Genomic DNA, 25,084 nt, shown 5'->3' on the forward strand with positions numbered 1-25,084 from the left:
GTGGTAGGAATCTTAAAGACATGCTTGTCCACACAAGACCTCCTCCACACAGAGCAAAACAAACAAGACTACAAGGGATACAGGGCCACCACCCGTGTGGCAATTGTAACAGCTGTCACCTTACCAAGAAAAGCCAGACTCTTACCTTTACCAATGGTACTAGCTGGGAACAACGTACATTTACCAACTGCAACAGCAAGAATGTAGTGTACTTGATCACATGTCCGTGCAGAAAGGAGTACGTGGGAATGACAACGAGACAAGTTAAGATAAGAATTAACGAGCATAAAAGCAATATTAGATGCAAGAAGTCAACCACAAAAATGTCAGCCCACTTCCTGGAACACCAACATTGTGTTAATGAGTTACAGTGGACAGTAATCGAACAGTTACCTTCAGAGGTAGGACTTTTGGAGAAAGAGCAACGGTGGGTGTTCCGCCTTGGGACCGACACCATCGGTCTCAATGACTCAATTCCATGGAGCCTACTACGCTGAACATCTGCATGCTATCCCATGTTATGCCTACAGGTTGCGGTATATGAACTGGGCACAGCCAATAAGTCTTGGCACAAGCTTACTGTTTGCTCTTTCCCATTAACATTACTGGGATCCTGTGCCCTTTCCTGTTAGCCAGATACTCTTCTAAATATCCCAATTTTTTCTAGAATCATCTTATTAAATATAGGGTTTATTTGTAAACAGAGCATACCAAATGAGACTGAGCGTAACTATTCTGTTTACCTCTCTTCTGGGACAATTTGCACTGTTCTGATTCTGCCTATATAGCTAACGTGCTCTTTATCTATACGCCACTCTCTTTCACAATGACTATGTTGTTGCCATTTATTTAATTGGTTCAAGAACCGGAGGCGAAATCATTATTCACCTCCCAGTACTGCCCATGCGCCCCCGCCTAGCATAAAACTTTGGCGCATGCGCGTTTCGAGTCTAGTTCGCGCATGCGCCTAACCTCCAATGCTATTTCCATACGCAGGCGCAGACCCTACCGGCACCGCACCTGGTCGTCCGCGCAGCACCGGATCCGGTGGGGTGAATAACACCGTATTTGGGCATACTTCCGAGATCCTTTAATCAATCTTCCCCCACTAATTAGCGAGAAAAGAGTATAAATAAGAAGTCGCTAGAACCAACCGCTCACTTCATCGGAGCAGCGTTGAGGGGAAGGCAGGCGATTAGTCCATGCAGTAACCGTGAGTAGGGTCAGACGAACTAAGACTACCTTGGTGCATATATTACCTCGTACTTTAAACAACCTAAAACCTACTATTGAATATTCTTTAGGTTGCTTTACTGAGCAGTAAGGAAGGATCCCCCCAATACTACGCATAGGCTCATGAGGTTATCAGACTTTGAACAATAAGTAAGCCTTCATTTCATCACTTTCTCCCTCTCTTCATCCATACCAGGGAGACTATTTACATTGTAGATGTATGTCTGTGTGTTCCTTTGTATGTCCTTTTAAATGTCTTTTTTACAGTGTCTCAGAACCTCATTTTGGGTTCTACCATTTACCCTAATGTACTAGGAAAATATTTTTCTTCCTAAGTTCCTGGACATTAGACTATTATGTTTACTATGTCTTTTCTCCACAGGTTCTCTTCAACGCCAATTGGGCGCAACTGAACTTACCTATACATAAACACTGTTAGGTACATTACACATTTATTTTTTGCATATAACACTTTAACATTTCATGTGAGTAAGGTGAGGATAACGTGCATATCCTTGTCCTGAAGGAGTCCTTGCGCTCCGAAACATGTTGACACTCTAAAGCGGTTGTGATACCCTAGTACGTATATTTACAACCTCACTCTGCACATTTTTAATAATACCAGCCGAGGACATAATAAATAATTTTTTCCTACGCGCCAGGTATTTTTTAACTCACTTTTTTCACCTCACTTCACTCACACTCTCTCCCTTAAAACACACTCCCTCACATAGTTCACTACTAAGTGCTCCTACGCAGTCGTGAGTCGTAGCAGGCCGCATCCCGTAGAGGGATGCGAAGGCCCCGATGATGAAGCATGACACCAAGGGGCCTGTTGGTGTGTGAGGGGCATTTAAACAACACTGTTTGCTCCCCATCACTTTAGGGACCACTACCACTTTCTGAGTGGATTCCACTTTGTTTAATCGTATAACCAAGGGAGACTGAATCCACTTGCTCTCTCTCCCCCCTCCTGGTTATATCCACGTAGGGGGATCACCTGGCCCTTCTCAGTCAGGAGGTTGCGGCTCTCTTGGCCAAGGGAGCCTGTGTGTGAGTCCCTGTGCCAGAAGTCGGTTGTGGCTGCTACTCCATTACTTTCTGCTGCCCAAGGAGGACAAAGACCTGCGTCCTACCTTAGAACTCAAGGACGTCAACCGCTTCAACCGGAAGGAGAAGTTCAACATTTGACATTTGCTCAGGTCCTGCTGCCCTCGAATTGGAGACTAGATGGTAGCATTGGACTTGCAGGACGCTTATTTCCACATCCCCGTCCTACCGACCCACAGGCGTTACCTATGGTTCACGGTAGGCCACGAGCATTTTCAGTTTACCGTGCTCCCCTTTGGCCTTACCTGCGCCCCTCGGGTGTACACGCAAGGGATGGCGGTGGTCGCAGCTCATCTGCGCAGTTCAGGAGTTCCAGTCTTCCCCTCCCCTATCGGACGACTGGTTGTTGAAGGCGAGCTTGCTCCAGGCTGTCATCGCCCACCTCCAGACTACTGCAGACCTCCTGCATTCGCTAGGGTTCACTATCTACGTGCCGAAGTCGCACCTGCACCCTTCTCAGAAGCTCCTTTTCATCAGCGCGATTCTAGGCACAGCGCAGTTTCGGGCCTATCCTCCCGAACAGCTAGTCCGGGATATTCGGGCTATGGTACCGATGTTCCAGTCTCTATCCTGGATTTTGGTGAGAATAACCCTGAGGCTCATGGCCTCCTGCATCCTGCTGGTGGATCATTCTAGGTGGCTTATGTGGGTTCTGCGGTAAGTCCTGAAGTTCCAGTGGGCGCAGCAACAGCGGAATCTGTCCGATGTCGTCCAGATCTTGGTGGGGACTGCAGATCAGTTTCAGTGGTGGCTCACGAACCAGGATTGGGTCAACGGCAGATCCCTCTCCTTTTCTCAACCAGATTTAACAGTGGTGACAGATGTGTCACTCATGGGCGGAGTCCAGGCTCCACATCAACCTCCTGGAGCTCTGGGCAATTCGTCTAGCACTGTAGGCATTCCTTCCTATGTCAAAGGAAGAGTAGTGCAGGTGTTCCCAGGCAACACTTCGCCATGTGGTATTGCAGTAAATAGGGCGGAATGGGGTTCTGGCCCCTCTGTAAGGAGGCCCTTCATCTCTGGAAGTGTTTGGAACATTAGGGCATGTCCCTGGTGGTTCAATACCTGGCGGGTTCCCTTAACGCTAGGGGGGACCAACTCAGCTGCCCGCCGGTGCTTGATGGATCACGAATGGCGTCTTCACTCGGAGGTGGTGCAAGGTCTCTTTCAGCAGTGGGGAGAGCCTTGGTTAGATTTATTCTCCACCGAAGAGAACGCACAATTTCAGCAGTTCTGCACGTTTGAATTTCCAAGGCACCACTCGCTAGGCGACGCTTTTCGTCACATGTGGAGTTGTGGTCTTCTATACACCTTTCCGCCTATACCATTTCTGCCCAGAGTACTGAAGATCAAGCGCGACTGGGCCCAACTAATTCTTGTGGCTCTGGATTGGGCACAAAGAGACTGGTATCTTGAGCTCTTGAACATGGCCATCAATCCTCCGATCAGACAGTCCCTTCGGGAGGATCTTTAGTCGCAGCAGCAGGGGACGGTCCTCCACCCGAACCTGTCCAGCCTAAACCTCCTTCTGTGGAGATTGAGCGACAACAGTTGACAGCCATCGACCTTCCTCCTGAAGTCTGTAATGTTATCTTAGCAGCCAGGCATACCTCTATCAAAACAGTACACGCCTGTAGATGGAACAAATTTGTGGCATGACGTGCAGCAAAGGCTTTGGATCCCCTTGCTGCCCCCCTTTCTGAGGTTCTCCTCTCCCTGCTTTCTTTGGCCCAGCAGAGCCCTGCTCTGGGCACCCTCAAGGGCTTTCTTTTGGCCATTTTGGCTTTTCTTCGCCTTTCTGATCAGCCTTCTCCTTTCAAATCTCCTATTGTAAATTGTTTCCTGAAGGGCATAACTCACCTGTTTCCTCCTATTCCTTCCGTAATGCCCCAGTGGGGCTGGAACCCTGTTCTGACTTACCTTATGTGCGCTCCATTCGAGCGGCTACATAATTGTCTTCTCAGACTTGACCTTAAAGACTGCTTTTCTGGTTGCCATCACCTCTGCACGCAGGGTGAGTGAGCTTCAGGCTCTTTCTTCTAAGCCTCCTTCCCTTGCTGTTCCTCCGGACAAGGTTGTCCTTCGAACTCGACCTTCTTTTCTTCCCAAAGTGGTTACTTCTTTCCACTTAGGACAGACCATCACTTTACCCACCTTCTTCCCACCCCCGCAGCCTTCTAAAGAGGAGGAGAGGCTTCATCGTCTGGATCCTAAACGTGCGCTCTCATTTTATCCGGATCGCATAAAACAATTCCAGCTGGATGATCAGCTCTTTCTGTGCTACGTGGGCACCAAGAAAGGCCAGGCCAGCCAAAAGCGAACCTTCTCTCTTTGGGTCGTTCTTTGTATTAATTCGGGAGTCTCCTGAGGCGGAAGCCGGGAGTGAATCTTAGCATTTTAAAATCTTTGTTGTGTGATACTCTGCCTTAACTTCACTCACCTGTGCACTTTAAACAGCGCTCCTAGCGCTGCAACGAACGCCATTCATCGCCATCACTGAGGGCGAGGCGCCACGGCGGACACGCCCACCTCAGCTGGCCACGCCCCCTCCCCTGACACACTATAAAGTGCGCGCGGCTGGAAAGCGCGTCACTTTAATTCGGGAGTCTCCTGAGGCGGAAGCCGGGAGTGAATCTTAGCATTTTAAAATCTTTGTTGTGTGATACTCTGCCTTAACTTCACTCACCTGTGCACTTTAAACAGCGCTCCTAGCGCTGCAACGAACGCCATTCATCGCCATCACTGAGGGCGAGGCGCCACGGCGGACACGCCCACCTCAGCTGGCCACGCCCCCTCCCCTGACACACTATAAAGTGCGCGCGGCTGGAAAGCGCGTCACTTTAATTCGGGAGTCTCCTGAGGCGGAAGCCGGGAGTGAATCTTAGCATTTTAAAATCTTTGTTGTGTGATACTCTGCCTTAACTTCACTCACCTGTGCACTTTAAACAGCGCTCCTAGCGCTGCAACGAACGCCATTCATCGCCATCACTGAGGGCGAGGCGCCACGGCGGACACGCCCACCTCAGCTGGCCACGCCCCCTCCCCTGACACACTATAAAGTGCGCGCGGCTGGAAATTCGGGAGTCTCCTGAGGCGGAAGCCGGGAGTGAATCTTAGCATTTTAAAATCTTTGTTGTGTGATACTCTGCCTTAACTTCACTCACCTGTGCACTTTAAACAGCGCTCCTAGCGCTGCAACGAACGCCATTCATCGCCATCACTGAGGGCGAGGCGCCACGGCGGACACGCCCACCTCAGCTGGCCACGCCCCCTCCCCTGACACACTATAAAGTGCGCGCGGCTGGAAAGCGCGTCACTTTAATTCGGGAGTCTCCTGAGGCGGAAGCCGGGAGTGAATCTTAGCATTTTAAAATCTTTGTTGTGTGATACTCTGCCTTAACTTCACTCACCTGTGCACTTTAAACAGCGCTCCTAGCGCTGCAACGAACGCCATTCATCGCCATCACTGAGGGCGAGGCGCCACGGCGGACACGCCCACCTCAGCTGGCCACACCCCCATGTTCCCTCTCACACGGACATAAAGGATGTGCCTCGCCAGGAAGCGCAGCGGACGGGCGCAGCGGGCGCGCCGTCAGCGCGCCGAAGGCGCGCCAAAGGCAAGCCCGTCTGGGCCCGTCCGGGCCTGGACCGGGCCCAGGGCCAGTCCCCCTGCCTCTTCAACCAGCCCCACCCGCATCTGCTGGACTTCTGCCCAACTACACCTACTCAATTCGCATCTATGCCCGACCTGCCCCCGCTGCATCCCGAGTCATCTGGAAGCCGCTCATTATCTCTGCCCACAATGCAGCTTTGCACTCCCGCCCTGTCAACCCCGTCTCTCCCCTTGCTCACCACCGCATCCCTCTTCCTCTAATCAGTACACCTTACGTGCAGGTCTGATTAATTGCCGATCTTTACCCCGTCACGCCAACGACATCTGGATGTCCATTTCGTCTGAGGAATGGGATATTCTTTTCCTAACCGAGTCCTGGATCACTGACTCTTCCTCACCAGATATCTATCTGGCCATCCCCCCAGGTTATGACATCAAATGCCTGAATCGGACCGGAGGTAAGTCTGGTGGTGGTCTTGCCGTCATACTTAAATCCTCCTTCCAGTTGACTTTCACTAGACTCAGTGAAATAGGCACAATCGAAGCTATGTATTTCTCCATCTCCGACAATGCATCAGTAATCTTAGCTGGCACACTAGTCTACTGTCCCCCTCCTGTCTCCACGCCCTCCCTCAATGCCCTTGTCCACCTATTGGCTGATCTTTCTATTAAACATCAAAATTTCATTGTCCTGGGCGATTTTAACCTCCACATCGACAACCCGCTATGCGCTAAGGCTACTAACCTGATTGACACCATGGAAAGCCTCAATCTTAAACAACTGGTTGCAGGTCCCACCCATGTGGCAGGCCACACCCTGGACCTTATCTTTGCAAATTTCTCGCTCATCACTGCCCTTCAGCCTCTCCCCCTAACCTGGACCGATCACTTCCTCGTCCCTCTTTCTCTTACTTTAGGACGCAAACCTGCCCATCTGGCCCATAGAAAGGAATTGGGTAGAAAGTGGCATAAGGTCACCTGCGCTACCCTGGATCCCATATTCCACTACCATTCGGAGCACCTCTCCCCGGACATTGATGAAAATGTCTCCAGGTTAAATTCTACTCTCCTTAAGGCTATTGACTCTATTTCCCCCCTGATAACCATCTCCTCCACCAGGTTGCGGCCCTCTGCTCCCTGGTTCTCCACCTCCCTTCGGGAGGAGAAAAGCAAATGTAAGGCTCTTGAGCGCAAGTGGAGGCTCAACTACGACTCTGAAGCCAAACATCTTTACAGAACGGCACTTAAACAATTTCTTAAACTTAAAAAAGGCGCGATGAAAGACCATTTTGCCGCTCAAATTAATAAAGCCAAAAACTCTTCAAAAACGCTCTTTAGCGTCGTCAAAGACTTTATTAACCCTCCGGCTAGAGCCCCCCAGAACACCGCCAGTCAGGCCCTTTGTGAGGGACTCTCAGATTTTTTTCTAGAAAAAATAAACAAACTGTGTGTCTCCTTCCCCACTGAGTCAGTCACTCCTTCTCCTACTTCTAGCCCCCCTGAGTCTCCATCTTTTCTTGCATTTAACAAACTAAACATGGACGAGGCTATTAGACTGCTCATCGCCTGCAAATCTGGCGCCCCCTCTGATCCTGTTCCCGCCAAAATCATGGGAGAACTGGCACCTTCACTGGCCTGCCCTTTCCTTACCGTCTGGAATGCCTCCCTTCACCATGGCTTCTTCCCCACCACCTGGAAGGAGGCACTGGTGATCCCTATTTTGAAAAAGGCAGACGCAGACCCCACTGTCTTCTCTAACTACCGTCCCATCTCCCTCCTTCCTAAACCTGCCAAAGTCCTGGAAAAAGCAGTACAGCTCCAACTTACGGACTACTTAGAAAACCACTCTCTGCTTCATGGATCCCAATCCGGTTTCAGAGCAGGATTCAGTACCGAAACGGCCCTGCTGGAGGTATCTGAGACCATCCGGGAGTGTGTGGACAGGGGCGAGGAGGCCATGCTGGTTCTCCTCGACCTGTCCGCAGCTTTCGATACGGTCTCTCACCCCATCCTCCTGGACCGCCTCAGGCAGATAGGCATCGGCGGCTCTGCCCTCGGCTGGATCGAGTCCTTTCTCTCATCCAGAAGCCAAAGAGTACTGCTACGCCCCTTCAAGTCAGAGGAAAAACCTCTGTCATGTGGGGTGCCACAGGGCTCCGCCCTTAGCCCCCTATTCTTCAACGTCTATCTGGCCCCCCTGGCTGACGTCGTTGAGTCCTACGGAGTCAGGGTGGTATCCTACGCCGACGACACACAGTTGGTGTTTTCTTTCCGGGACCACTCGGACTCCGCATTCCTCAACTTTCGCCAATGCCTGAATAACATCAGCGGCTGGATGACTAAGAACCACTTGAGATTGAATGCAGATAAAACGGAGGTCCTGTTTTTCAATCAGAAAACCTCTATTCCCTCTTCTTGGTGGTGGCCGACAGCTCTCGATCCTGCCCCAACCCCGGTTCGCTCGGCGCGGAATCTGGGCTTCCAATTTGATGACTCCTTGTCATGTAAAACCCAGATCAATAAGGTTACCTCCGCCTGCTTCATGAAACTACGGATGATAAAAAAGATCCTCCCGTACCTTCCCACGGATTCCCGCCGCACAGTCACCCAGGCCCTCATTACGTCCCACCTGGACTATGCTAATAGCCTCTATGCAGGGGCTCCGCAGTACCTGATTGGTCGACTGCAGACTGTCCAGAATGCTGCAGCCAGACTGATCGGTAACATCCCTTACCGTCAATCTGTCTCTGCATATCGAAGGCAACTCCACTGGCTCCCTGTGGCTAGCCGCATCCAGTTTAAGGTTCTCACCCTTACCTATCGAGCCGTCAACAACTTCGGCCCTACTTACCTGAAAAATCGGGTTTCGATATCCTGCTCCACCAGATCCTTGAGGTCCAATGACCTCCGCCTCCTGATCTCGCCCCGTTTCAGACTTTCCAGAACCGGAGGCAGAGGTTTCGGTGTCATTGCTGCCAGACTTTGGAACTCCCTTCCACTTGAGCTGAGGTTCTGCCCCTCTGAAACCATCTTCCGAGCCAAACTCAAAACCTGGCTCTTCTCCGGACTTTAGATTCCCTTGCATCACATTTTTTTTTCTCTTCCCTTTTCCACTCAGTAACCCCTGGATTTTAGCGCCGGGACACCCCTTCGGGGGTAGCTGCGCGCTTTACAAATTCCATAAAATAAAATAAAAATATTAAAATATGTAATTCCTTTGGCGAAAAGGAACGTCCAGTAGGGTTGCATGACCATTGCACCAGGGTGACGGCAGCCACTACTGCCTTGGGACGTGGAGTCCCCCTTCATGACATCTGCCAGGCAGCCACGTGGGTTTCATTGCACACGTTCACTAAACATTACTGTCTGGACAGCCAAGTTCGGAGAGACGGATTCTTTGGCCGCGCCGTTCTTCAGGACTTCTTGGTGTGAACTTGGTATGCAGAACCACCTCCAGCGTTGGTATTGCTGGGATATCTATTCTAAGGTAAGGAATCCATAACTAATAGTCTCTTTCAGATGAACAAGTTACTTACCTTCGGTACTGATATATCTGTAGGAGACATATATTATGTTTTAAGGTCTTGTTTTAATGCTTTGTTTCATATTTTTTATTTGGTTATATGTCGATATATGTTTAAAGAATTGTTTTCAATTTCATTTGCATTCATTGGCACATCGTTGGGTTTGTACGGAAATAGGGTAGAAAGTTTAATTGTTTATTAATACTTAATTTTTTTAATTTCCTATTTGATTATTAATTTTGTGAGTTACTGTATTTGTGAATCATTTAATGGAGAATTTATAGAAAAAATGGTAAATATTGGTTGCAATTTGTAGTTGGTTAATTGGAATATTCATATTGAATATTATGGAAGTAATTATAATTGTATATTGATGTATTATAATTTTCACTATATATATCTAAAATCGTTTTGTAAGTGTTTGGTAGGTACAAGGCAGGGAATTGTTATATATTTATATGATGGTTTTAAATGGTAAATATTTTTGACAGTAATGTTTTATAATGTCAATTGTTAATAGATTCATTTTAAAATGTAAGGATTTTATACATATAATGTAAAATTATTTGTATTTTTCCATATACCTTTCAAAAAATGTTGTTATTATTTTTTTATATATACTTTGTTAATTTGGTAGCTGGCATAGTAAATCTGAGCCATCCAATGTCCAACACTTTCCCCAGTTTTGCTTATATTGGAGTAGGTGCTGTTACTCTGATCCCTCCAAAGTCCAACACTTTCTCTCCTGTTTCTACAGTTGGAGTGGGAATAGAAAATCTGACCCCCTTTAAAATCCAACTCCAAGGATTTCCATACTATTGCTCAGGTTGAAATGAGATTACAAAATTTGACCACTTCAAAGTCCTACACATTCCATATTGTTGATTTCTTCTAGTGTGAATAGTAGTTCTGACCCCTTCAAACTCAAACACCTTAACTAGTGTTGTTTATATTTTTTTTATTTCAATAACTTTATTTTATATGATTTTTTTATGTAGAATGCTTTTTAATTATTGTTCATTCTTTTTCTTTCATTATTCATCTTTATTTCTAATTGTATTTTTATATTATGTTTATTTTTTTACTTATTTTAAGCGCATCCCCAGGGCCTTTTTTTATTTTAAAGGGGGGAAGGGCCAAGTGGCCACCCTCTCTGAGCCTTATCTTAGACCCTAGCCTTTTTTTATGAAAGGGGATGGAGTCCGATGACCCCCTCCCTGTGCCTTACTAGGCCCCTTGGGACTTCAGCCCTCAAGGCCTTTTTTTTATTTATTAAAGGGGAGGGGTCCGCTTGGCATCCCTCAGGGCAGGGAGGCTGCATTCTCCCCTCCGCAAGCCATATAAGGGCCCTGGGACCCAATCCCCAGGGTTGTTACTTGAATAACTTGAATAAAGGGCAGTGAGGCTGCATGGCCCCCTTCCCACAGTCTTTTAGGGCCTGGGGACACTGAAATGGGATAAGCGCGGTGGTCCCCCCATCCTGAGCCCCATTCTTAGCCATCCTGAGCCTTATTAGGCCCCATGGGGCTCCATCCCGGGTATTCTCTTTTTTAATTAAAGGGGAGGGGTTTGCGTTACTCCACCCCCCTAGCATTATTATGTCCTGGGGACTCCATCACCCAGGGCCAGTTTTCTTAAATTAAAAGGCAGGGGGCGCCGCATTGCCCCCTTCCCTGAGCCTTTTATAGCTCTGGGGACTCCATCCCCAGGGCTATTTTTTTTTTTTTTTTTTAAATTTGTTTTTATTGTTGCATCAAATTTCAAATTCAGTTTCATATATATTATGACGAGTGGCTTCAACATTCCGCCAGCCGCCCTCCGGATCGCAACATTTTCATTTTTTATAACTAACAACGATAACATCCAGGTGAGTAACATGGTTTCACAGAAACGTATTTTGTACACATAACCATTTACGCATTGCATGACTGTCCCCACACCCCTCCCCCCACATATAGTCTCCTAGTCTCTTACGCCTAAGGGACTTTGGAGACCCAGTATGCCTGTGCCCTTCCCAACTAGTTCCCCCCTCATGCCCGGTCCCCTTCTACATCTTCTTTTTCCTCCGAGCTATCCCCTTCATCCTCTTCCGGCAATGGTTCACACGGCTCCCCTCTATATGTATTCCACGGTATCCATATTTTGTTCCATTTACGTGGGTTCCCCCTCTGTTGGTATATCGCCCGTTCCGTCAACATGATCATGTCCATATTCTTACACCACTGTGCTAAAGTCGGTGTCTCTGCCACTCCCCATTTCTGTGCTATGTCCCGCTTTGCTAGCATCATCCCTATGACCACCCATAGTCGCCCTTGTGGCGCGAGGTCAGTCGGGCCCCACACATTCAGCAAACAGATTCTAGGGTCCGGAATGAACGGGAGTTGCAAGGTCTGGGCGACCGTACGTGCCACTCGTTTCCAGTAGTCTGCTATATACGGGCAGGACCACAGGGTGTGGAACAATGTGCCCTCCTCCCCACAATTTCGTAAACAGTATGGGTGTTCTGCCCTCTGGAATTTGTGGAGTGTTGTGCGCGTGTAGTATACTCTGTGCAGTATCTTGAATTGTATCAGACGGAATCTCGCTGATATTCCTGCCTCTCTAGGTGATGCCATTGCGGCATTCCAATTTGTCTCATCTAGGTCCCCAACGTCGTCCTCCCACTTCTCTTTCAGAGGTTGTAAGGGGTCAGGCAAGTTATTAATTAGTTTGCGATATGTGAGGGAGGTGGCGCTGGCTTCCATGTAATCAGTAAGTAGTCGATCTTCCAAGGGGGCAGATTCTGGGACTTCAGTTCCCGGTGTTAATACTGCTAGCAACGCGTGCCTGATCTGAATGTAGCGGTATGTCTCAGTGGTGTTCAGCTCATACTGTTCTCTCAGGGTGTCGAATGGGACCACCCCCTCCCGTGTCCATAGATCCCCCACCGTGGAAATCCCTATATTGTCCCATCGCTCAAATCCTTTACTACGTCTCAAGTTGCCCAGTGCCTTAGAGTCCCACAAGGGTGTAAGCTGTGTAAGCACCCCCCCCCCATTTCAGACGAGATTGGGCTTTATGCCATAAAGTTACAGTGTGTTTAGTCGGGCCTATTAGCTTCGCTGTCAGGCCCTTGTTGTAGAGCGGGGCAAGTAGTGTAGTAGTGCCGAGCTGACGTCTGTCCGCTAGGTATGCCGGGTCGTCCTGCGGCGCATGCATCCATTGGTTGATCACCTTGAGGTGCGCTGCCCAGTAATATAATTCCAGATTCGGGAGTGCCATCCCCCCACTGTACCAGTCCCTGATCAGCTTCGCCTGCGCTACCCTCGCCGGTTTATCTCCCCATAGTAGGCCTGACAGCTGCCCCGCTATCTGTTTGAAAAAGAAAGGTGGGACCAGCGCCGGTGTGTTTTCCAAAATATATAAAAACCTGGGTAGCGCCATCATTTTAAAAAGTGCGGCTCTGCCCAGTAATGTCAGCGGGAGCGTCCGCCAATGGCGTACGTCCGCCTTCAGCCTTTCGAGCAGGGGCCTGAGGTTGAGATCCTGAAAAGTCATCTGGTCTCGGGCGATCCGAATCCCTAGGTATCGAAAGGAGATTGTTTCCACCACCAAGGGGCAGTCTGCCTCCAAACACGGCGGGGGCCCGTGTACCATATATATCACCGACTTCGTCCAGTTAATCTTGTACCCTGAGGCTATGCCCTGTCGTTCACACAGTGCCAGCAGCACTGGAATTCCCTCTGCCGGGTTCTCAAGGTAGATTAGCATGTCGTCTGCGTATAATGACACTCTGTCCTCCCAGCCTTCACCCCAGGTAATGCCACGCAGCAGCGTCGTGGTCCTAATAATCGTGGCCAATGGCTCAAGCACCAGGGCAAATAGTAGCGGGGAGAGCGGGCAGCCCTGTCTCGTGCCCCGTGACAGTGCAATGATTCTCGAGAGATGGCCGTTAGCTGTCACTCGCGCCGTAGGAGCACTGTATAGGAGCCTGATCCATGCTGTGAATTTTGGGCCGAAGCCCATATGTTGTAGGACTGCAAAAAGGTACCTCCATTCCACCAAGTCGAACGCCATCTTGGCGTCCAACGAGAGGATTGCTGCATCAGTTTTTAACAGCGGGGCCCTTGCCATAACACCGTGCAGGCGCCTGAGATTCAGCGCCGTACTTCTGTGCGGCATAAATCCCGATTGGTCTGGATGGATAAGGTGACCAAGGTGGGGCAGCAGCCTGTTGGCCAATAACTTGGCCAGGATCTTGCTTTCAGCATTGAGGAGGGAGATCGGTCTATAAGAACCGCATTCCTCAGGGGGCTTGCCAGGTTTCGGGATCGCCACAATAGTGGCCATGCACTGATCTGGTGGCAGGTGTCCTCGTTCCAAGCTGTCTATATACATGTTCAGTAATGGGGTCGAAAGTGATTCCGACATGGTTTTATACCACTCAATCGGGATTCCGTTAGGTCCCACAGCTTTCCCTGGACGTAGTGCCGCGATAGCAGCCTGTACCTCCTCAGCCGTCAGGTCTGCCTCCAGGTCCTTGGCATTATCTGGGAGCAGGGTTCGGGTGGGTACCCCCACAAGCGCCACTTCCGCCATCTCTCTCGTAACCTCTATCTCCGAGGTATACACCGTCTGGAAATGATCGGCTAGGATTTCCACTATCTGGGCAGGGCGGGTGTGCAGCGCCCCTTCTCCATCTTTCAGCTGTAAGATATTCCTCTGTCCCTCCCTTTTTTTTTCCAGCCAAGCTAGGAGCTTACTTGCCTTATCCCCCACCTCGTATATCCTATTCGTAGTGGCTGTCAAGTTGTCAATCACCCTACGTCTCAGGAGATCCGTATGCCGTTTCTGACACAGTTTAAGTGTGTGGAGCGTTTCCCCGGTCGGGTCGGCCGTATGAAGCTCGTTCGCCTCATCAAGTCTGTCCTCTAGGTCCAGCAGTTCCCTTTTCTGAGTGTGTTTGTAATTTGTTATAGTGGAGATTGCTTGACCTCGGAGTACCGTTTTATAGGCCTCCCAGAGGACCGATGGGGAGGAGACCGAGCCAGTGTTTTCTGCTAGGTAACATCTTGTCGCTGCTTTAAGAGCTTTGTTCACCTGTGGGACCCTGAGGTAGCCCGGGAATATCGGGTATATGCGCTTTTGCGTCCGCTCTGGGTTGGAGAGGGTCAGCGTCAACGGGGAATGATCCGAGACGCCCCTCGGTTTGATCTGTACATCGTCGACAGTGAGGAGCCCCTGCCCTGGGGTAAGAAAATAGTCGATCCGCGACAGACTGTCGTGGACCGCTGAATGATAAGTGTAGTGACGGTCTGTTGGGTGTATATGCCTCCAAAGGTCTATCAGGCCCTGCGCTTCCAGGAAATCATGCAGCCGGGAGGGCCCTGGTGTCTGTGTTCGCGATGGGAACCTATCTAGCGTATTGTGTGCCACTGCGTTGAAGTCCCCCCCTATTATGAGGTCCCCTTCTGGGAGTTCCAACAGAAATGCACCCAATTCTGGGAGAGCTATCGTGTGCAGTGCCGGTGGAATGTATACTGAGACCACATTCAGCCGCCTCCCCTCCCACTGCCCCAGTGCCGCTGCGAAGCGCCCCTGAGTGTCTACCTTCGTGGACTGGAGTATAAATTTGGATGATCGATGCAGTAGTATTCCCGTCCCTCGGGACCCCCTCGTGAACTCCGAGTGGGCAATCATCCGGTAGCCTTTCCTATCTAGGGCACGTGTGGCTGTGCCTGTGAGGTGTGTTTCTTGCAGTAGGACCAGAGCCGGGCCGAACCTCTTTATACTGTGGAGCACCAGCCCTCGCTTGACCTTGTCTCCCAGGCCTCTAACGTTCCAGGACATAAGCTGTAGTGGCTCCACAGGTCCCGTCTCAGGAACCCCCCTCCCTATGTCAGACCGTGTATTGTGTGCCATTGTTCCCGTGGTAGAGAAAATCCATGTTTCGTATGGAGTGAGGTGCAGGGCCCTGGCCTGCGCATGCCCTGTGCAGTGTGTGCGTCTCGTGATGCCAATCTTCACCTGTGAAACATTTCAAAAGAACCGAACCCCCCCATCCCCAACTACCCCCCTCCCTGCCCCCCTGCTTGACGGACCCAGAACTGCCCGCCCCCCCAACTTAGCAGAGTGCCTGACCCGAAACCCAAACAAAGTACTTGCTCGTCGGGGTGAGGGACTCTCCGGAGTCGGCGGCCTCCTTCCATGTCCGCGGAGGACCTCCGCCCGGTGTCCTTGACGACCAGTCCAATCAGCAGTACATTTGGTCTACGCTACTAGGTTCGGGATTTCAATGTTCATCGTTATTCTCGGTGTCATGTGCTTCACTCAGTGGCGAGAGCGGATCCAGGTCTCCTCCTGATGCTTGGGAGCTCGCACGGGGTCCATTTGTACGGAGTTTATTTGGGCGTGTGGAGCGGCGAGGTGGGTCCGCCTGTCTCCATCCTTCTAGCCAGTCGTGTGCAGCCTCCGGCGTGTCGAAGAACCAAGTTCTGTTGTCTGCCACCACTCTCAATTTGGCTGGAAACAACATGGCATAAGGGAGTTCTCTTGCCCTCAATTCCTTTTTAACTTCAAAGAATGTCCTTCTTCGACGTGCGACCTCCGCCGTGTAGTCTGGAAAGAACGCCAGAGTCGAGTTTTGGATCCTAACTGGGGGCGAGTTTCTAGCCGCTTGTAGGATCGCGTCTCTGTCCCTGAAGTTGAAGAGACGGGCTATGATCGGTCGTGGTGCTGCGCCTTGTTTTGGTCTGCCTCCTGGGATCCGGTGCGCCCTTTCCACAGAGAAGAAAGCGGATAGGCCCTTGGGTTTGAGTACATGTTCAATCAGGTTTTCCACGTAGAGGTCCATTGCTCTTGTGTCCTCCGATTCCGGAACCCCTATAATGCGGATGTTGTTCCGCCTTGTGCGCCCTTCCTGCTCGTCCAGCTTCGCACGTAGGTCCCTGTTTTCGTTCGAGATTCGCTCCACACTGATCTGGAGTTCCGAGACGTCCTCTACCAAGGATTTGGTCACCACCTCCATTGAAGAAACTTTTTCGGACATCTTGTGGAAGTCAGCTCTTATCAGGGTTATTTCCGTCGAGATGGTTCCCACCGTTGCTTGAACTTGCGCCAGGGCTCTCATAACGTCATCAAGGGTTGCTTTTTTGTCCCCCTTTTGGTCGGCCGACTTGCTCGCCTGTGTTTTGGCGTCTGGTGGGGAGGCGGCCGGTTTTTCAAACGCATACCTCTCAAGACGCGTCTGTGCATTGCCTCCCTTCGGACCTTTGCCCGCCATGTCCTCCGTATTCGCCCCCAGGCGGTGTCTGTGTGCAGCGTTGAGCAGTTAGGAAGCGATATGTCCCCAGCTGGAGCCCCGGCGTGTGCCCACTGTCGTGACTGCGGCCTTGAGGTGCGCCGGCCAAAGGAGCTATGGAGAAGGACCCTGCTTTCGGGTCCCCCGGTGATGGCAGCCGTTGGGGTGTCTTTACCGTGCGGTCCGACGCAGATCAGCGACCCTGAGGGAGCGTGTTTCGCTCCGAGACTGGGTGATGTGCGTGTCCAGCTGACCCTTGGTCCCCTTTAGTCCCTGATGCCTCCCTACCGCAGGCCGCGTCACTGAGTGGACCGGCAATAAATCAGGATCCTCTGCCGTGCTGTCCGCGGACCCGCCGCTCTCGGTCCCAGCAGGATGTTGGAGGGTGTGCGCGCCCTGGATGGTCGGCGCAGCCCGTTAGGGTGAGGTGCCGCCTTAGTTGTGTGCCCGCTATTACAGTCCTCCAATGGCCACCCTCTTATCCCCTCTCAGGGTCCTGGCGTCTCTGTGTCAGGTCCCCTGCCGGTTGCCGGTCGGTTGTGACGTCGGGTCTGTGAGTCCGACTCCCGGCGGGGCCGCTGCCTGGATCCTCCGTTGCTCGGGAGGTAAGATGTCTGCCCTGTGTTTTGACGGGACGAGGCCGGACCGACGTCCCGTTCGCCCGCTCACTCACCGGGCTGCAGTCAATGCGCGGCTCTCTTCCTCCCGCGGGCCACCGATGTGTCTCCGGTCACTCCGGTCCGCTCGCCACTCGCGGTCTTGGTGTTCCGCTGTGTGCGCCCACTTCCGGCCCTTCCACGCCGAGTCCACGGCACTTCCTGTCGGCCCCGTCTCGCCAGGCGGGCCCCCGGCTCCTGCGTCTTCCCAAGGCCAGAGCGGGCGAGTCGGATAACTTGACTTCCCGCAGGCGGATTTCCCTTCTGTTTGCTGTCGGGTGTGCCGCCCGGTCCCGGGCTTCAGTCCCTGCCCGCAAAGTGCATTTCTGGTCCGGATATGCGCTCGGATGGTTCTGGAGGCCGCTTCAACCGCGGAGCTCGCCCTCTAAGCTGCCACCATCTTAGGCTGCCAGCCACGCCCCCCCCCAGGGCTATTTTAATTATTTTTAATTAAAGGGGAGGGGCCCGTGTGCACCCACTTCATATGCAGATTTTTGGCCCCAGGGTGAGCTTCCCAGGGCATTTTATGGCTGGAGGAGGGGGCCATGCAGTCCCGCTCCCCTTATTGAATACGCCTAAACTTAGTGAATTCTGCCCAGTTGCCATTTTGTTGACTTTTACTTTCTTTCGATCCCGCGAGTATGCAGTCATTTTTGCTAAATATTTTGGTTTTTGGCCTCAGGGTATTCCCTCTGGGTCCTCCCCATGGGGCATAGGGGTTCAGGGTATCCCTGCCCTCCTCCCTTATATTACTTTTGATTTTTAATTCAGGACTGGAGACTTAGGGGCCGATTACGATGGCGGAAGGCCCCCCACTGCCAGCCGTGCAGTGGCAATTCAGAAAAGGGGGTGGTGATGAACAGAGTGTCTGAATTAAGGAGACCACTCTTACCCAGTCCAAAGATCAGGGCTTGATCCATCACCGTTTTTTTAGCTCACTGCACCATCCCAGCTCAGAACCTGGCTATATGCAAATTAGTCTGACCCTAGCCCAGTGCATCATGGGAACAGGGCAGACCAAACTATCAAGCCAATTCTTATACTGGGAAGGAAACAAGCTTCCGGGTACAACCGTGCAGTGGCAGGCACTCCGCCATCGGACAGCAATTTTTCCCCTGCCAAATTACAATGGCGGGGGGAATCATTCAGGTACCATGGCGGGCGGTCTTTGCGACCAATTGCCTGGCGCACTGGCCTGCATGTTGTAAATGGTGGCGGTGCCCAGGTGGCACCGTCTACCAAATTACAATGCTAACTCAAGCCAGCCTTTCCATGGCGGTGAAACTGCAATGAAAAAGCTGGCAGGGATTGTCTTCAGGGCCCTTTGTGGCCCCCCTTGTGCTGGGGGGTGGTGGTGCACTGGGGGTACCCCCCTAAATTTCCCTGCACTAAGTGGTAGGCACCGCATGGTGCCTAGCACGTAGTGCAGGGAAATGCATGACATGGCTGTTTAGCATTGCGGCGTGTGCTGCAGCCAGCAGCACCCACCACAATGTTAAATTATCTAGATGCGACTGCCATGGTGGTGGTTGCATCATACTACAACGTGCAGGACCGCTGCATTACAGGCGGACGTTCCAAGTCACCCAACGATGGCGGGCAGGCTCGAGTCGCCCGACATTGTAATCGGCTCCTAAGTCCTGGAGTCCGGTAATTGCTGCCAGCTAAATTTTTCTGATGTTACTGGTAGCCAATCAGAGTGCTAGGTCCTAATGGAATCCTACTGGAGCGAGATTGAGGAAAATAAAGCTCACTGGGCCAATCGGAATGCTCTATTTTAAATTGCTTCTCCCGCGAGATTCTCTCGAGCCTATTGCGGACCCAACCATCCAGATATACTACTATTTTTTAACATTAATTTCTAAAAAAAAACTACTTAATGGATTTACCCAAAATTACAAAAATCACAATAAAGATAGAACTTCTTGGCAAATTTGGTGTAATTCCGTTCAGCAGTTTTTGCTGTAGTCTTGTCTAAAGACATCTATGGAAAATGCATGAGAATTTAGCTTTTTGGGACTCCCCATTTTTCTGAGCTCCGCTTGATGGATAACCCCGAAATTTCCATGCACAAACTAGTCAAAAAGTAGCACCTGTTTGAAAAGTTGTATGGAGGTTCGTCAAATGGTGCGAAAGTTGTTAGCAACACAAAAGAAGTGTTTCCTGTGGAACAGCTGACTTAACTATAACTACTCAGTGGCCACCGCCACTAGGTGATATATTTGCAAATCTCCTTATGGACCTCCTGGGTTAGCTCTAAGAATGATTCTATACAGAGCATGAGGAACCATGTTCGATTCATGCAAACCAGGCAATTATATACGAGAGATGCATTTCCAGAGCTGTAAATGACTGCAATTCTAATTTATTAGGCAAGAAAAGAACTCTGTGTTTTGGACTTTGGCTACAGAGTGCACATCTCTCAATAATATTTGACAGATTTTGCATGAGATATATATACCACAAGATTACAATACTTAACCATAAAACACAGGTTGTCCATTATAGTTTAATATTTTGTATATTTCATGTTTATCATGAGTTAGTTATTTTGAAAAGGTTGTTTTATTCAAAGTACCCATATCAATAAGTACTTTTTGCAATTAAAAACTTTAGTTTTGATTAATCTTTCAAAACTAAATTATTGGTAAAAGATTAAAAAAAGGTGAGACCAATGGATTTATACAATTCTATGGCTACAGTGATAACATAATTATGGATTTACTGCATGTGACCAAATAGGGCTAGGAGGTTGTGAAATGGCCTGGCAACTCATTGGTGTACGGCTATCAGGTCAACGTGTTGCACTAGTGCAGCCAAATGAGGCTCTGCTGGTGGGCAACCTATGGTTTGCCCAATCAAAATGGATGTGAGAATCCTGAGTTTTTCCGTGCAGCTGTACTGCCACTTTATTGAGGGAACTTCAGTGACAAAAGTGTTCCAATGTGAACCTCATTTATGATTTACTTTACCCTAAAAGCTTGCACCACTTCACATGGTTGTCAGGATGCATTCAGTATCCATCTCTTCAGATGCTCTTCAAAAATGCTACTAGTGTATTACCTCTTACATTTGGCAAGTTGATACATGAAGATGTACATAAGAAAGTATTTTTATTAAAAAAGCAGCACAGAAGAACCTGTCATTGAGTGCTCTAACTTCGTTATTTGTTTTGCAGCAATTCATTGAGTCTTATCAATTTAAGTTCCGATACACCCAAAAGGGACCCCTGATGGATATTGGCAGGCAAGTATGCTCTTTGTGGAATGTCATTGCGGAACGACATGTACAGCATAGAAAACATAAGTAATGTGCCTATGCGCTGTCTCAAGAGGGAGAAGGGTTCTTTCTGAAATAAAAGATTTTATTTTTGTTAATCTTGAAATGTGAAAGTGCAATGAATTTTTGAATGTTTTGCTAATGTATATGTTTCCAAGTGTTGTGATATATAGCTCATTTATATAATGCATTGTAAAGATTAACTGACATCAGGCAATGATTAATTGAAACAGCAAATTTACACAAATATTGTTAAAGTTATAGATCTGTGTTATATTATTATTATTATGTTTGCACTTGTAAAGCGCTCTGCTACCCGGAGGTTTCCTGGCGCTGTGCAACACTGGGGAACCCGTCCTGGCTTTCCCTGTGGGATGGTCCCTGCGTTGGGGGGGGGGGCCGTTGTGGAGATTAGGCAAGCTAATGCCCAGAGTTGCCGAGTGAGACCCCAGATTAGAGTGGGCACCGAAGCGAGAATTATCGAGTCCGCTGACCCAAGTCCAAGACCCTGCCGCGTCGGGAATTGAACCCTGGTCCCGGCCGACTTCTGCTCCCGGGTCTGCTGCCTCTAACTGGTGAGCCACACCACTCCACTCCACTCCACCACACCACTCCACTATAACTCAAAGTATTTGGATGCTTCCATCCATTCAGTATTCATCCACCAGTCCATGCACACCTGCTCATCCGAGATACCACACTCACACATATACACTCACAAATAAGAAAAGAGGCAATTTCAGTGAGTTTTTGCTTACTTTTGTGCTACTTTTTGAGAGGTATAAGAAGAGCACTGGTAGCAAATGACTGCTAGTCCATAAGGGTTGGGGTTGCTGTTGGAAGTCACTGCCTGCTAATCTCTGAGTGTTGTGGATAGGCTTCTGGTAGAGTATGACTGTAGTATCTGAAGGTGGTGAGGGTCTTGTTGGTGGTGTAAGATTGCTGCTGTTATGTTTGACTGCAAGTGTTCGAACGGTGTGAGAGTGGTGTCTGTAGTGCAAGAGTGATAGTGTTTGAGGAGTTTGAAATTGCTGTCAGTAGTGTTAGAGTACTGGTCTGTGGGGTCCGAAAAGCTGCAGGGGTTCAGGTTTATAACTCACTGGTGCAAGGAATTAGTTAAATACATCAACATTGAATTAGAAGGTCAGTTGGACTGCCCTAAACACAAATCGATTGAAACCTGCAAATGCAGTGTTTTCAGGTCCCACTGTATGAGTTCAGAGACACTGCACTACAAACTTTCCTTTATGAATAACACCCAAAGAAAAAATTGAGACATGTAGTTTAAAGTGTTTATTCAAAAATCCTCAGTCTACTTCATAAAATACGATAACCACACAGAAGGCAAAAATAAAAATAGTAGTTGAGCATGTAACTGTCTGCAAAAACAAGATAAAAGTTTCAACATTGTTAACACATTTCTGACAGCCTACGACCTTAAAGCTGTTTTAAGTGCAATACTAAACCTTGGCTAAAGTATTAGATAGCAAATCTTCCTTGCGAGTTTCTTTGGATGGATCGCAGAGCATGCATTTGAAAGGATGTCTGGAGCAATTCCTTATCAGTGCTGTGCTGCAGTAACAAGACAAGCTGTGCACTCTAAGTCAGCTTCTGGAATCAACGCTCCGACTGAGAGCAGGGTACTCGGCAATCTGGCTTTACCTCTAGCAATAATTCTGGCGCAAGGGTCTTTTAATCAATGGTCAAATTCCTGGGATTTTTTATAAACTAAAACACATTTTGGAGGCGCAAAGCCTACTGTCCGACTAAAATACATAGTGCAAAATGCTGACACATGTTCACATTAAGCATCCATCTTCGTAAACAACAATCTGACACTGCCAGGGGGTCATATTAACATAAACAAAAAACATGTAAGCTTACAAAGTTGTCTATGATGATATCAGCATTTTTTTGCACATGCCTCATGAACATCACACTTTCTATAAAAGAAAGAAAAGCTGACAGCAAACACGGAATAAAAACAGACTGAGTTAGCGTTTAGGAAATATAAGTCAGACATTGCTTCTGGATGGTTTGGCAGTACTGTCAATGGTGAAAATGCCAGATGTTAGGGATGTGACAGTATTTCTGGTACTGTGTGACAGCTAATCCATGAAGAATGTCGATGTACAGGGTTTTTTTAATGAACGAAGGGTATATTTTTTAAGCGCACTCTTTCACCTCAAAGAAGCATTGTGGTGCTATTTGTAAGAATTGTCACTTGTGAAAAGACCAAACAAAGCAAAATTAGCAAGAAAAAAAAGTCTTGAAAGCTTTTCTTAGAAATTTTTTCCAGAGCTAGGAAACTTGGAAAGGAAGTGCCTGGCCACCAGTCGTGGGCTTGATCATCAGGGGGATTGCAAACTAGAGCTGTGAATTGGGGCGAGGATTTCTAACAGGATCCTGAAGCTGAATTCACAAAGCACACAGGGCCCGATTCACAGAACTAACTTGAGACAAAATCCTAAACTTACTACCATTTTCGTATTCACAGAAGGGACTTACTCATTTCGGTATTCACAGAAGTTAGGAGTCCTAACTTTAGTACTCCTAAATGCCTTCTGTGAATACCGAAAGTGTTAAAACTAGGAATTTTCTCAATTTAGTAGTAGTAAAGTTGAGAAAAATCCTACTTTTTAAGACTTTTGGTATTCACAGAAGGCATTTAGGAGTCCTAAAGTTAGGAGTCCTAACTTTACTACTACTAAATTGAGAAAAATCCAAAATTTTTTTCAAAACCATTTTTATTAGAGGTTCAAGCAAGTGCAGGCACAGCCCTCCACAATCAGGAGGAGACTGTCAACAGCAAGTATAAAAAGGCACATTTATGGCATAGCATCGAACCCCTCGTATACAGCAATTTTCAGAATATTCAGAACACACAGCCACCCACCAACCCCCCAGAACGCCCCCCAATCCCCAACTACTGCCCACCCCTTATCCCACCCTAACCCTGTGCACGTGACCATTAAGCAACCAGAATAGAAGAGGGACATATGTGGGGCCGGCCAGCGGCCTATGGTGCAGGGTCCACGTCTTGAGGCAATGCATCGTCCATGTCCATAGGAGGGTCGAGGGGGAGGCCCCTATAGTCCGCCCACCGCTTCCATATTTTGAAATGCTTGCGGGGGCACCCCCGAGCCTCAAATACAGGCTGCTCCAGTCCCATGATGAAGTCCAGGCCTGCCGTCCATGCACTAAGGGGAGGGGCTCGTTCGCTTTTCCAGGCCTGCGCCAGGTCCCTCTTTGCCACCACCAGTCCCAACAGCAGTAGGTGGCGCTTGTAGACGTTGCCCCCAATGTTTTCCAACACATGCAAAAGCGCCAACCGGGGTGTACGGGGCAGGTCCCATCCCAGCACCTCAGACAGGCAACCCCAAACCCCAGCCCAAAACCGAGTCAACCGCTCACAAGACCATACAGTATGAAGGAGGGTGCCCCTCTCTGAACCACACCGCAGACACTCCGGGTTGGCAATCAGACCCGCCCGCCACAGTCGCTCCCTCGTAAAATAAGCTCGGTGCAGATATTTAAATTGTATAAAGCGGAGGCGGACTGCAATGGCCGTCCCCCGGGGGGATTCCAGGGCTTCATGCCAATCGTCTTCGTCCAAGGGGCCGACATCGGCTTCCCATGAGGCCTTCAGTGTCAGGAGTGAGGGGGAGCAGTGCGTGACCAGGGATCGGTAGATCTGGGAGACTTTTTTATCACCCAAGTCATCCATGAACAGCTTTGCTTCTATGGGACTGAAGTCTGGGAGCTGCTCCAGCCCTGCCAGGCTAGGAGTAAGGGCGTGGCGGAATTGGAGGTAGCGAAAGAACTGGGACCTGGGCATGTCGAACTCAGTGCTGAGCTCCTGAAAGGATTTAAGAGTGGTGCCGGAGAGGGCATGCCCCAGGGACGAAATCCCGATTGCGTCCCAGCCGTCAAAGCCCTGCAGCGACGCCAGCGACGCCAGCGCCGGCAGCAGGCCGTTACGCCACAGCGGAGTCTCCGCCGTAAGTTTGCCCCACCACCCCATGCGGTGTAGAGCCCTCCGCCAAACGGCAAACACTAACTGGGTCACGCGGGGGAGCAGCTGTCTCTTCCTGGCCGAGTACAGCAGAGTGTGGAGAGAGGCGTCGTCCATCAGAACGTGCTCTAGGGCATAGGCCGGGTCACCACGATCCCCATACCACCACTCATTGAGCACCAGGAGATGGGAGGCCTGATAGTAGGACAGCATATCCGCGGTAGCCAAGCCACCGCAGTAGGTAGAGAGGAAGCACGTACGGAGCGCCACTCTAGAGGCACCTCCAGCCCACAAGAACCTGCCCAACACTGAGTCAACACTGCGAAACCACTGCGGGTCAATCGGGTATGGATGGTTCTGCAGCTGGTAAAGAAG

The 25,084-nt window shown here is 49.6% G+C and overlaps 1 protein-coding gene across 1 annotated transcript in view; it reads left to right on the forward strand.

The window, feature by feature from the left end:
• The window catches only part of LOC147746868 (HORMA domain-containing protein 1-like), a 1,271,881-nt gene that overhangs the window by 1,020,295 nt on the left and 226,502 nt on the right, over window positions 1-25,084 (forward strand). Inside the window, exon 8 of the mRNA XM_086925061.1 lies at window positions 20,594-20,661. Within this exon, the coding sequence (XP_086781187.1) occupies window positions 20,594-20,661 (68 nt within the window). The remainder of the gene's footprint in view (window positions 1-20,593; window positions 20,662-25,084) is intronic.

Source organism: Lissotriton vulgaris, chromosome 1_1 (assembly GCF_964263255.1).
Source record: "Lissotriton vulgaris chromosome 1_1, aLisVul1.2, whole genome shotgun sequence".
Lineage (NCBI taxonomy): Eukaryota > Metazoa > Chordata > Amphibia > Caudata > Salamandridae > Lissotriton > Lissotriton vulgaris.